Here is a 13576-nt window from a genome sequence, read left to right as displayed (position 1 = left end):
AGAAGAAAACACTTTCCTCTGAATTACATTAAATTATCTGAGAGATTTATCATATTTTCGGTTAAAATTTACCTTTAGGCGCTGAGTTCAACATATTCGATATCTGGGGCCTTGAAAAGTTATAGCTCGTTTTCGACAATTTTTTCTCAAGTGAAGCCAGAGATGATATGCACTATTTGTGTAAAGTTTTATTCCGCTGTCTTCATTGGTTCCTTATGTATACTTTATAAAGTGAACGAATCAGATGGAATTCAAAATTGAGTTATATGGGAAGTAGGCGTAGTTGTGAACCGATTTCGCCCATATTCCACCAGTGTCATCAGGGTGTCAAGAAAATATTATATACCGAATTTCATTGAAATCTGTTGAGTAGTTCTTGAGATATGATTTTTGACCCATAAGTGGGCGACGCCACGCCCGTTTTCCATTTTGTAAAAAAACTGAGTCCAGCTTCCTTCTGCCATTTCTTATGTAAAATTTGGTGTTTCTGACGTTTCTTGTTAGTGAGTTAACGCACTTTTAGTAATTTTCAACCTAACCTTTGTATGGGAGGTGGGCGTGGTTATTATCCGATTTCTTTAATTTTTGTACTGTATAAGGAAACGGCTAAAAGAAACGACTGCAGAAAGTTTTGTTTATATAGCTTTATTGATTTGCAAGATATATACAAAAAACCTATTTAGGAGCGGGGTCACGCCCATTTTTCCCAAAAATTTGCATTCAAATGTGCCCCTCCCTAATGCGATCCTATGTTCCAAATTTTATTTTCATAACTTTATTTATGGCTTAGTTATAGCTCTTTATGTGTTTTTGGTTATCGCCATTTTGTGGGCGTGGCAGTGGTCCGATTCTGCCCATCTTCGAACTTAACCTTCTTATGGTGCCAAGAAATAAGTGTGCCAAGTTTCATCAAGATATCTCAATTTTTACTCAAGTTACATCTTGCACGGACGGACAGACAGACATCCGGATTTGAACTTTACTCGTCACCCTTATCACTTTTGTATACATATATAACCCTATATCTAACTCGTTTAGCTTTAGGACTTACAAACAACCGTTATGTGGACAAAACTATAATACTCTCATAGCAACTTTTGTTGCGAGAGTATAAAAATATACAAAATTTTAAATGGGCGTGGTCCCGCCCACTTATGCGTCAAAAACCATATCTCCGAAACTACTCGACCAATTTCAATGAAATTCGGTTTGTAATATTTCCCTTGCATCCCAATTATAGGTTGTGAAAATAGTTCAAATCGGTTCACAACCACGTCTACTTTTTATATACCAGAACTTTGGAGTCGATCTGAACCGTTTACTTTACAATATATAAAGTAAGCATTAGTGATGATATCGGAACAGAACTTTGTACAAATACTACATTTATAGTGTGGCATCGCCCTTCATACATCGAACATGAGGGCTTCTAATTTTTTTTACCGGAAATATAGGTAAGTCTAGCCTTTGAATGAAGATCATCTTCACGCCCCCTCATTGGTCTAATAAAAAAAATAGAATGTACATTTTTGTATTTAAACCTCAATTATTTCAACTCATTTATTTTTCCTTTCACATTTACATTTTTTTTGTGAAATTTTTTCCCTTCTTCGTCGAGTTACTCTTCTCTTTATCTTAATCGGTGGTATCTGTGGAAGGATCTTTCGCGCCAGAGCTTTTGTTGTCACCACTGTCGCTTTTATTATTCTCCTTCAAGTTACTCTTCTCTTTATCTTCAGTAGTAGTATCAGTCGAAGAATTTTTGTTTTCACCACTTTCGCTTTTGTGACTCTTCGTCGAGTTACTCTTCCCTTTGTCATTATCGATGGTATTTGGTTTACGCGAAGTCTCTTTGGTCTTTCCGTCATCCTTGGGTATCGCTAGAGGAACAACCATTTTTATTGTGTATTCCAAAGTAGATGGCTTCGGTGGAGTGGGTTTTATTAGAACAGAATCAATAACGTCTGCTGTACTTCTTAACAGATAAGTTACTCCACTTCCTGCTCGGTTTATCACTCCTAGCAGTCCATGGACTTTTGGCATTTCAGAGGCAAGAAGAAATGCTGTAAAAAACAATGTATCATAATTATACCTTTACCAATTAGTCCTTAATTTAAGAAAGAGTTTCTGTATGTGTGGCTGATTAGTAGACTTCAATAACTTACCCACAATCAAGACCGGTAAATAGAGAGACTTCGACTTCATATTGTTTCCACCACAACGAACAGAATTTGTCTGTTAAATGATATGTCATATGTAAGGTCTTATATAGGAAGATCAGCATCACTAGTCTACAAAATATATTAAAAAAAGTTTAACGCAAGCTCTTATTATTTTTAAGGCTTAAATAAATAATAACTTAAAAAAAATAATAAAAGGAGTCTAGATTTACGCGAAGTATCCACAATGTTCGACTTTTCAGTTTCATTCTTCTGAATACCTTTGTCGACAACTCATTTCATCAGTACAAAGACGGAGTGTGTTCTTTATGTGAACGTAATGTTTATTTCTGTTTCTCGTCTTCTTCTGTTCAATCAATTTGTTCTGTTTTCCAATATAGAGATCTTATTTCATCAGTACAAACTTTTCACTCATTCGTTATATTACTAAAAGTATTTTGTACCTTCTCTCCAGTCATCCTATGGCTTTTTGGGGATTTCAGGTCTGAATAAATGTAACTCCCGTGTATGCGGTTATGGGAGCTTAAATCTTTTGACTTAAATATCATGGGCTGACTTTCTTAAAGTGGAATTCAAAAACTTTGTATACCAGTACCATATAAACAATAAGCTCTCTATCGAATATATATCTGATTCCTAATTCTAAGCCAAACGTGTGTTAGCATATAGTGGCAGATGAGTCGTGTCGCCATAAAAACTAATATAAAGCTCATAAGCATAATAGGGTTTTTATAGTTGAGTCCTCTTTGTTTTAATTTGAAAGGTGTAAAATTATACAACAACGAAAACTTCGCGTCACTAAAACGTAAACTATTGTTGATCACGATTTAATTCCGTAGAGAATAATGAGGCATTCTTGGACTCTTAATTTTTCAGATTCTTGGATCGAAAGTCGTCTACTCATGTCTTTATGTTCGAAGTTTTAAGTGACCAGTATTACGCTTAGGATTTGCCGGTGGCAAAGTGACTGTAATACATTCACTTTTGTATCCAAATCCAAATTTTTCTGATCAGTGCTAATACATTTGCGATTACACCCACATATACTTCTCAGTTGGAGGATTAAACCAAACAATGTAAGACGAAGAAGTAAGGAAAGGCTGAAATTATATTAAAATAACATTTATTGGTGATTCTACGATAAGAGGTAATATTGTTTTTGTCCTTTATGTTGCTATTTTTTTTAAATGAATCACATCATATTAATGTAAAAGTATCTCCCCTGGCTTGTCCCCTTGCTACTTTAAATTTAACTCTCGGACAATACATATATTTTTTGTATGAGATGCTAAACCTAAACTATGTTCAATCGGGAGTAAAATAATTAAAATTAAGTATTGTTAAATAAAAAACAAAATTATTTTGTTTATTTCATATAATTTTTGAAATCAAATTTTGAAAAAAGTGCTCAAGAGCATATATCAGCTTGAAGTTAATAATACTAATCGCGAAATCCGTTTGAGTGCTGTAGTTTTTTAGTTATTGCGGTCCGATCGTGCGGTGTACTGAATTCGCAAACTGATTTTGACTCTCTCCTGGCAATTCATATAACGTTCATTATTAATTTAATTTATTTGACTTTATTGTCCTAAATTAAAGTGAAATAAATAATTAATAAACCAAAAAAATAATTCAGTCAATTAAAACAATTAAATTTTTTCATGAAAACGTCTCTCCCCTGTCGTATTTCCCCTGGCGAAATAACTGCCAGGAGAGTTACTATTCATCATTACACCCGCACCGGAAGTCGTGGGCTGCTACTCGCAATCTAACGCAGAATCGCTCTTACCAACAAGTGCTACTTTGGACTAAGTGGACATTTGAATATTAAAGTCCTCTCTCGATGAACAAAAACCAACTCTACAAGTCCCTTATCATCCCCGTTCTGCTTTATGGTGCAGAAGCATGGACGATGTCAACATCCGATTAGACGACACTAGAAGTTTTCGAGAAAAAGGTTTTGTAGAAGACTTATAGTCCTTTGAACATTGGCAAAAGCGAATTCCGCAGATGATAGCAGATACGACGACACTGATAGAGTTCAGCGAATAAAAAGACAGAGGCTACGCTGGCTAGGTCATACTGTACATGTGTATGTCACTGAACTCCTCCTAAACGGCTGGATCGATTTGTATAAGATTTTGTCAATGATTTATAGTCACTCTACGGTTCAATTTAAATAGTACATTTAATAAATTTCAAATTTGTACATTTTTTGGATGTTTCATATTGACCAAAAACAGATGACACAATTGTTAGTGTGTGATTCATTTCATAGCTTGAAATGTAATGCCGGACAACGACTGTCGCGTCAGCTAATAGATTATAAAGTATTCGTTAACATCCGAACTTAGCCATTCCATACAAGTTTGCTTAAGATCTTGTACTATGAAAGAAGACCATCTTCACTCCCCCTCATCATGTCAGGAACCCGATAATAACAACACTACAATGTATATTTTTGCATTTAAACTTCAATTATTTCAATTTATTTATTTTTCCTTTTTCATTTACAATTTTTACGTAAATTTTTTTCGTTCTTCGTCGAGATACTACTCTTTTTATTTTAATTTGTGGAATCTGTGGAAGAATCATTCGCGACTGAATTTTTGTTGTCACCACTTTCGCTTTTGTTTCTCTTCGTCGATTTACTCTTCCCTTTGTCTTTATCGAGTGTATTTGGTTTTCGCGAAGTCTCTTTGGTCTTTCCGATATCCTTGGCTATCGCTAGAGGAACAACCATTTTTATTGTGTATTCCAAAGTAGATGGCCTCCGTGGAGTGGGTTTTATTAGAACAGAATCAATAACGCCTGCTGTACCTCTTAATAAATGAGAGGCTCCTTTTCCTGCACGGTTTATCACTCCTAACAGTCCATGGACTTTTGGTATTTCAGAGGCAAGAAGAAATGCTGTAAAAAAACAATGTATCATAATTATTCCTTTACAAATTAGTCCTTAGTTTAAGAAAGAGTTTCTATATTTGTGGCTGATTAGTAGACTTCAATAACCTACCAACAATCAAGGCCGGTAAATAGAGAGACTTCGACTTCATATTGTTTCCACCAACGAACAGAAGTTGTCTGTTAAATGATATGTCATATGTAAGGTCTTAAATAGGAAGATCAGCATAACTAGTCTACAAAATATATATAAATTTTTAACGCGAGCACTTGTTCTTCTTTATTTCCCGTCAAAAAGATTTAGGCTTAAATAAATAATAATTTAAAAAAATAATAAAAGGAGTCTAGATTTACGCGAGGTTTCACCAATGTGGTGACAAGTGACAGTGACCTTTGTCACTGCTTTTAATTCGACAAGCTCATTTCTTCAGTACAAAGACGGAGTGTTCTTTATGTGCACTTCATTTCTGTTTCTCTTCTTCCTCTGTTCAATCACTTTATTCTGTTTTCTAATATAGATATATTATTAGATATATTATTTCATACATTATGTTACTAAAAGTATTTTGTACCTTCCCTTCAGTCATTCTATGGCTTTTTGGGATTTCAGGTCGAAATCAATGCAACTCCCACGTATTCGGTTTATGGGAGCTTAAAACTTTTCACATAAATATCATGGATTGACTTTTTTTCTCTTATGCTCAAAAACTTTGTTTACCGGTGCCATTTACACGATAACCTCCCAAACGTGTGGTCGCATATAGTAGCGGTTGAGTCGTGACTAATACGAAGCACTTAAGCATAATAAAGTTTTTATAGTTTAGACCTCTTTGTTTTAATTTGAAAGGGGTAACATTATACAACAACGTAAACTTCGAAAGAAGTCTAAGTTTTACTACTTTAGCGTCACTAAAACGTTAACTTTTGTTGATCACGATTTAATTCCGTAGAGAATAATGAGGCATTCTTAACTTTTCATTTCCTTGGATCGAAAGTCGTCTACTCATGTCTTTATGTTCGAAGTTTTGAAAGCCCAGTATTACTCCTAGGATTTGCCGGAGCCAAAGTGACTGTAATACATTCACTTTTGTATCCAAATCCAAATTTTTCTGATCAATTCTAATACAGTTGCAGTTTAGCAAAGATACTTCACTCAAATAAAAAAGAAACACAGTTTAGCTGCGATAAGCACTCCGTGGATCGTCAGCAGCTCCTTTCAACTGCTTTCTCTGGACAAGGTCCATATCAGCGCGATCATTGGTGTGCTTACTGGACAGACTTGGGATCGTGGCAAATACAAGTTGCCAAAACTGTATGGAGGAAGTCGAGGTGGAATCATCTGAGCATTTCCTTCTCCATTGTCCAGCTTTTGCCAGACTGAGGTTAAAACACCGCGGAAGACCCTTTTTCGGCGATCCTTGCGAATTGGCTAGAATCGACATTAGCCGTCTAAAGAAATTCGTAACAGATTCCAAGCGTTTTGTTGAATCTTAAGGGTCTTTCATCCACAGGGAGTTTTACTGGTATCACAATGAACAGCGCTCTAAGCTTTCTAAGTGAGACCTTCTGTTTTTTGCAGAGATCTGCATTCAAACCTAACTTAACCTAACCTTAGCTGCAATAGAGCCTCAAGATCTACTACTATAATTGCTCTCCAAGAAAGATGTGAATAGATTTTCTCGAACGTTTAGCGCCCACAGTGCAAAAAGATTTGTGTGTCATAATTCCTACATGCGGAAAATCTGAAATCTCTCAAGGATAACTTGATCATCTTATCGAAGCGCACTTCTACTCTATATGGTTATGTTGTTACTTGCTTTCAGTTCTTGTTGGTCATATTGTGGTTTTGAAGAAGAAGAAGAAGAAATATACTGCGAAATACATGCAAAGAAAGTAAATCTAGAATTTATGTATTAGTTTCTTTTATCTTTCCAAAAATGTTCCATATATGTTGTTAATAAGCTACCAGAGCTTTTGAGTACTAGATTCAAGATGCTTAACTCTGCTCTAGCAGATACAAGAAGATTTTAAAATATACCAAGCCTTATATAGTGCAATCTTTTTTATATAGGAGAAGGGTTGGCTTGAATAATGTTGTGATACTTGATAGAGAGTGTAAATGGTCTAAGTAAAGCGTATGAATTTCAGATTGTTTGCGAATGGGATCTTCGTGAAGCGCCTATTAAGATTCCCATAATAAGCAATATATAATTATTTAGACTCTTACTGAAAGAGAGATTCTTCAGATATTTTTAACCTAGATATCCATAACTTTGCCTCCTGATGTGTTTTTTAAATAAAAATATTTGATAATTTAAATATATATATTGTTAGAAAGGAAAATATAGAAGAAAAAAATATATTAATATTTAAATATTGCTTTATTTATTCATTGATTAATGTATTTGGTATTTAATAATGTTAGATAAAGTTAGGTAAAGAAACATAAACATTTATTATTATTAGAATCCATGTGGTATAGAGACACTTGCTGTTACTGATTTGCTTTGCCCTATTGGCCTTTTATAGGATTATCAGTAGACGATACCTTCTTTCTCTTCTTTCTACGTTTTTTATACTTTTTAGGTTTTTCTTTGTCTGCTTGGAGTTCTCTCAAAAGATCCTCAAGCATCCTCCTCTCAGAGGCAGTTGGAGCAGCTGCCTCTCTCTTGTTATGATGTACTGATTCCACAGCATCCTCAGCCCTGAATTCATGTGCTAACTTTTCCCAAATCCTATCACGTTGTAACGGCCTTATTTCGGCATGGCTTTGTGGGAACGGCAGCCGATAATTATTCCAATCTGCCCCCGCTGATCTAGCCGTTCGTAGAGAGGACTGCGCTATCATGTCACCATATACTGATTTTCCAGAAGTACTAAAGATTTTTCGTGAAATGAGTAAAACTGCAAAGAACATTAAAAAAAAAAAACAAATATTATAATGCCGGTAATAAAGCAATCATATAATATGTGAAGAACTGGGCACTGTTGTCAGATATATGGCGATATTTCTCTGCACACTAGTTCATCCAGATAGCTGATGATGTAGAATCGACGGCAGTCAATAACAGGAGAGACTAGTAAGTAAGTAAGGCTTTAAGATGTTTCGTAACGGAATGTCCTTAGAAATAGTTATAGTAAACTATTACTTGCCTCCAATTATTAGATGTACCCAATTAATTTTTGAAGCCATCTTAGAGTGAAAGCCCTTTTCAGTTTGTAATGAATTATAATGGACATTAAACTGAGAGATGTTTTTCACACTGATTCAATAATATCAATTTAAGTTGCTTAAATAGTAGGATTGACCCAAGTTTTCGAGAATTCACTAGTAATATATGCTTCAGTTTATTTATATAAGACTTCTAAACAACAATTGTCACTCATTGTTTCCGTCCAGAAACGTGTAGTAGCAAATCAATTAACACGAAGTTGTGCAATAGTTTAGATGTGATTGGGAATTAATACCCTTAATTACAATTTTCTTAAGAGTCGAAATCGTCAACTATCGCGTAAAAAGGTCTATTGTGAAGCAAGAAAAATAATCGATAACACCATTTACATCGACCCTTTAAACTTATAGTTTTCGATCTTATTGGCAGTGGGATTGGCTATATTTCTAGTTTTCTAAAATATAAAAATTTGGTTTAGACAACGCCTAAGCGATTATAGTTCTTACCAATTAGAGCCCACCACTAATTTCTCCTTCTTTCAATTTGACGCCAATTGAAAGTACCAAGCGAAACCAGGACTTTGTCCACCTGGTCTTTCAAACGGATTTGAGGTGTTCCTCCTCCTCGTCTTTCGCCAGCGGGTACTTTCCATCCGGACGACATGACCTGACCAGCTTAACTATGTCAATGACGTCGAGAAAATTGTACATCTCAAGGTTCCATCATCTGCGGTATTCGCCGTTGCCAATATTCAAAGAAGCATAAATCTTCCGCAAAACCGTTCTCTCAAAAACTGATCCGTCTCATCGAATATCGACATCGTCCACGCTTTTACACCATAAAGCAGGACGGGAATGATAAGCGACTTGTAGAGTTTGATTTTGGTTTATCGAGAGAGGACTTTACTCATCAATTAAATACTTAATCGAAAGTAGCATCTGTCGGCAACTGTAAAAACCATTCATACTTGCAAAGGAATTCTTGGTCAAACCTCGAGAGATAAAATGCAAAATAAAGTATTTGAAGGACTATCCCACTGAAACCATGCACTTTTTTTGAAAGGTTTTCCAAAAACAAAGTTCATTTAATCATTTGAGGTGCTGATATTTCTTTCATAAGTTGTTTCCGCGAAAGTTAAGTCTGCGTTGGCGAGATTTTGCGATAAACTCCTTCTGCCATTATTTACACCGCTAAACCAGCTTTAGTAAGTTCAAAGCAGAATACATATTCATCGTTCTTGCAAAATTTTAAGAAAGTCATTCGCATAATTAGACTGATAAAGTCTAATCGACACTAACGATGTCAGTGGGCTATAAAAGTCGTCATATCTAATATTTATTAAATTTAGGTTGAATAAATGTTACAATTGTAATTGATAAGGTTGGCTAAATAGACACTCAACAGATCACTGAATCAGTATTGTGTCTGAGTAATTGAATCCTGGGCATTATGAAGCTGGGATCTTGGCTTGTAAATCTTAGAAAACCCGATTTTAGCCCGTTACACCGAATATGCTGCCACTGAAATAAATACAAACCCTTCGGTGAACGCTAAATATTTACAAAGGGAACAGAACTTATACACCTACTAGCAGTCCCGGCCACACGTTTTTGTGGCTAAGGTATACATTAAATTAGTTTTTGTGGCTAAGGTATACATTAAATTAGTAAATTTTTCAATACAGATACAATTCTTGCGCATAAAAACGAAAACGTTATAGCCGATAAATTTTAAAATGATTGATAGATATTATTGTAGATCTGTATTGAGCGTAAATCATCATAATTTGTAAAACTTTGATTTTTTAATCGTATATTGAAGAAAGTAACAATTGACCAAATTTCATAGTTGGCTTTATCTTGGCTTTGGTGACGATATTGATTACCTTCTTCACAGCCAGTTTTGTTCTATTGCAAAGTCGAGGTTGATTTATGTTACGCAGCATGATGACAACTCACACTATTTTTTATAGCAAGTGAGTGGGGATAGTCCAACAATGTTAAATAGTCTGTAGGATAATTGAATACGAAATTCTAAATTGTCGCATTAAGATCAAAGAGATCCTTGTTTTTTTACCACCAATATAAGTAGGTCATTCAAGCAGTCATTTATGGTTATCATATTGTGGTTTCATGTCAGGAAAAACACGATGAATAAGCTACTCCTTCGAGTCAATGAAGTGACAGAAATATGTTGCAAGTGTTATTAATCCATTAAGGTGTCAACTGGGACCCTACCATTTCCAACTGCTTCTACAATCACAATTTGTAATTGTTGCAAAATCAGTTAGTTGTTTATTGGCGATTCTTTAAGTGTCGCCACAAATTGGATGATTTTAGGCATGCGATTATCCAGGAATAATTGGAAGAGTCTGGCGTAAATTACCTGCCAACAGAATCATGGCTCCACCAAAAAAGTTTTGGTTTCGCGTAAATCTTTTGAAGTCCTGCGCAGTGCCTGAATATCTGGAAAATATTCGCTATAGCGCTACTTTTGGCGATTTAGGAGTTATTTCAAGGCCGAATGAGCCTTTGGTTTGCCTTTGGAGCCTTTGGTTTGCCTACTAACAGAAGATATATAGATCAAATTGTGTGTTTTCTTAAAATAATTAATGTTCGGTTGCACCCGAACTTAGCCTTTTTCTTTCCTTATTTGTTACAAATTGTTTAGGGCTATCGACACAACCTTATACAATTAAACACTGACAAAAATATTTGTACAAAGCAACAATGACAACTTCCATGAATATTCCTCCGTTTCACCGTCAGCCGTTCTCGACTTTTAGCGAGACTCACGAACAGAGCAATTCATTTTTATATCTATAAATGTGAAATTGTTTGTATGAGACATCAGAAAAGTGTGGTTTCTAGACTTTTTCAGGACATTTTTTAATTTTTCCATAATAACCATCCTCATACTTCAAAGAATATTGTAAAAAAAGAATTAGCGAAATCGGTTCTGCTGTTCTCGAGTTATGCGCTTAGCAACACATTTTGCGATTCATTTTTATATTATAGAAGATAGCGAGAAGTAAATTTAAATTGAAATTCAGAACATAATCTGAACGACATCTATCAGGCGTAAATGAAACTAAAGCACACTCTTGAATATTTGACACAGTGATTACAGCGCAGTCTGCCGGATCCTATATAAGTTGTGCTAACATCAACAACAATTTTTAAATAAATAATATAACTTAAAAACAATGTCTAGTTGATCGTATTGTGAATCCAAACCATTCTCAAACCCCCTAGAATACACACAAAAATCGGTAGCCGTTTAGGCGGAGTTCAATGACTAACACACGTACAGAAGATTTATATATATAAAGATAACTGTCTATCTTTGGTAGTTTAGAACTGCTTTGGAACATTTGAATAGCTAAGATCCTTCCCTTTGCTGGCGAATTTAAGGTTAGAAATTAAAAAGCTTTATTATTTATCTGTTATTTATTTAATTTTTCTTGTGTCTGTTCCGAACATAACGGAAATTTCGTCTTGTGCATTCTGGTCTCCTGCTGACTTCTGGCTATTCTTCGCCCCATGTTAGTCAAAATTGGACCGATCATCTCACTCAGGACTACTATCCTCTCTGGTTCAGTTTAATTTTTGGTAATATTCTTAACATTGTCTATTAGTTCTTCCAAAATATTCTTAATTAATTCATTAATTTCTTGCCGATCTATTTCCGATAATGTAACGTGTGATTTAATTTCAATATTTGGACTTTCCTTGTTATCAAGTGATGGTTCGGTCAGCAGTACTTTGATTAATGCTTTTACTGTTTCGATATCAATTTCTGGATTCACGAATTGGAATGTTGGCTCAGACAATCTTATTGAAGTTAAAGAAGATTCCTCCATATTACGATAATTCAGAGTATGTGCACAAACAATTGAAATAGCAATTGAAACAAGGTGTGCAATGATGAAAGCTGGAAGAGATTGTACAAATTAAAAAAACCGTTAAATTGAACTCCGCCGCGATCTGGGAAACACGAAGCGAAACGAAATCTGTTATACTTTTTAGGTTGTTCTTTGTCTGCTTGGAGTTCTCTCAAAAGATCTTCAATCATCCTCCTCTCAGTGGGAGTTGGAGGAGCTGCCTCTCTCTTGTTATGATGTACTGATTCCACAGCATCCTCAGCCCTGAATTCATGTCCTAAGTTGTCCCAAATCCTATCACGTCGTAACGGCCTTATTTCGCGATGGCGTTGTGGGAACGCCACCCGATAATTATTCCAGTCCGCCCCATCTGATCTAGTCGTTCGTTGGGAGGAATGCGCTGCCATGTCGCCATTCATTGAGTTTCCACCAGCAGTAAAGATTTTTCGTGAAATGAGAAAAGCTGCAATGAACATTAAAACAAAAAACAAATATTATAATGCCGGAAATAAAGCAATCATATTGTGAAGAACTGGGCTCTGTTGTCGGCTGCTCAATATATTCACTACATAGACGGATATTTGGCTTTTCATTATATTTCTCTTCCCACTAGTAACGAGAGAGACTACTTAGTAACTTGTGATATTTCGTAAAGGAAAGTCCTTAGAAATATTAATAGTAAACCATTACTTGCCTCCAATTATTAGACGTATCCAATTAATTTTTGAAGCCATCTTAGAGTGAAAGCCCTTTTCAGTTTTTAATGTTTTATAATGGACTTTAAACTGAGAAATGCTTTTCACACTGATTCAATAATATCAATTTGAGTTGCTTAAATAGTAGGAGTGACCTAAGTTTTCGAGAATTCACTAATAATTTCTGCTCAGTTTATTTACATAAGAGTTCTAAACAGCAATTGTCACTCATTGCTTCCGTCAGTAGCAAATCAATTAACACGAAGTTGTGCAATAGTTTAGATGTGATTGGGAATTCTAAAGAGTCGAGATCGTAAACTATAGCGTGAAAAGTTCTATTGTGAAGCAAGAAAAATAATCGAAACACTATTTACTCGACATTAGTGATCATGGTTAGGTCGTAGCCTCTGTCTTTTTACTCGATTAACTATGTCAAATACGTCAAAAAAAATGGTACTCGCCGTTGCCAATATTCAAAGAATCACAAATCTTCCGCAAAAACTCATCCATTTCATCGGATATCGACATCGTCCACTGTGCTGTACCATAAAGCATACGGGAATAATATTTATACTCTCGCAACAAAAGTTGCTAAGAGAGTATTATATTTTTGTTCACATAACGGTTATTTGTAAGTCATAAAACTCAAAATGATCAGGGTGACGAGAAGAGTCAAAATCCGAATGTCTGTCTGTCCGTCCGTCCGTCCGTCCGTCTGTCCGTGCAACGGATAACTTGAGTAAA

General features: G+C 35.2%; 4 protein-coding genes across 4 annotated transcripts; all 4 read right to left on the bottom strand.

The window, feature by feature from the left end:
- Positions 1–1522: 1522 nt before the first annotated feature.
- On the bottom strand, positions 1523–2291 carry LOC114804842 (uncharacterized). The gene is made up of 2 exons (XM_054231926.1): positions 2166–2291; positions 1523–2063 (listed from the first exon to the last, which is right to left on the bottom strand). The coding sequence occupies exons 1-2, from the start codon at positions 2203–2205 to the stop codon at positions 1636–1638; spliced, it is 468 nt and encodes a 155-aa protein (XP_054087901.1). The 5' UTR covers positions 2206–2291; the 3' UTR covers positions 1523–1635.
- Positions 2292–4634: 2343 nt separating this feature from the next.
- Positions 4635–5345, bottom strand: LOC128922249 (uncharacterized). The gene is made up of 2 exons (XM_054232115.1): positions 5194–5345; positions 4635–5090 (listed from the first exon to the last, which is right to left on the bottom strand). Exons 1-2 carry the CDS (start codon positions 5231–5233, stop codon positions 4747–4749), a joined length of 384 nt encoding a protein of 127 aa, XP_054088090.1. The 5' UTR covers positions 5234–5345; the 3' UTR covers positions 4635–4746.
- A 2098-nt stretch (positions 5346–7443) lies between these two features.
- LOC105219127 (uncharacterized) lies at positions 7444–8394 on the bottom strand. Its single transcript, XM_011195066.3, has 2 exons — positions 8235–8394; positions 7444–7985 (listed from the first exon to the last, which is right to left on the bottom strand). The coding sequence occupies exons 1-2, from the start codon at positions 8272–8274 to the stop codon at positions 7594–7596; spliced, it is 432 nt and encodes a 143-aa protein (XP_011193368.1). The 5' UTR covers positions 8275–8394; the 3' UTR covers positions 7444–7593.
- Positions 8395–11689: 3295 nt separating this feature from the next.
- Positions 11690–12990, bottom strand: LOC105219126 (uncharacterized). The gene is made up of 3 exons (XM_011195065.3): positions 12832–12990; positions 12276–12600; positions 11690–12187 (listed from the first exon to the last, which is right to left on the bottom strand). The coding sequence occupies exons 1-3, from the start codon at positions 12869–12871 to the stop codon at positions 12118–12120; spliced, it is 435 nt and encodes a 144-aa protein (XP_011193367.2). The 5' UTR covers positions 12872–12990; the 3' UTR covers positions 11690–12117.
- Positions 12991–13576: the final 586 nt, after the last annotated feature.

The sequence above is a fragment of the Zeugodacus cucurbitae genome, chromosome 5 (genome assembly GCF_028554725.1).
Source record: "Zeugodacus cucurbitae isolate PBARC_wt_2022May chromosome 5, idZeuCucr1.2, whole genome shotgun sequence".
Taxonomy (NCBI): Eukaryota; Metazoa; Arthropoda; class Insecta; order Diptera; family Tephritidae; genus Zeugodacus; species Zeugodacus cucurbitae.
The sequence above is the reverse complement of the archived record's forward strand: the minus strand, read 5'-3'. Positions and strand labels throughout refer to the sequence as shown.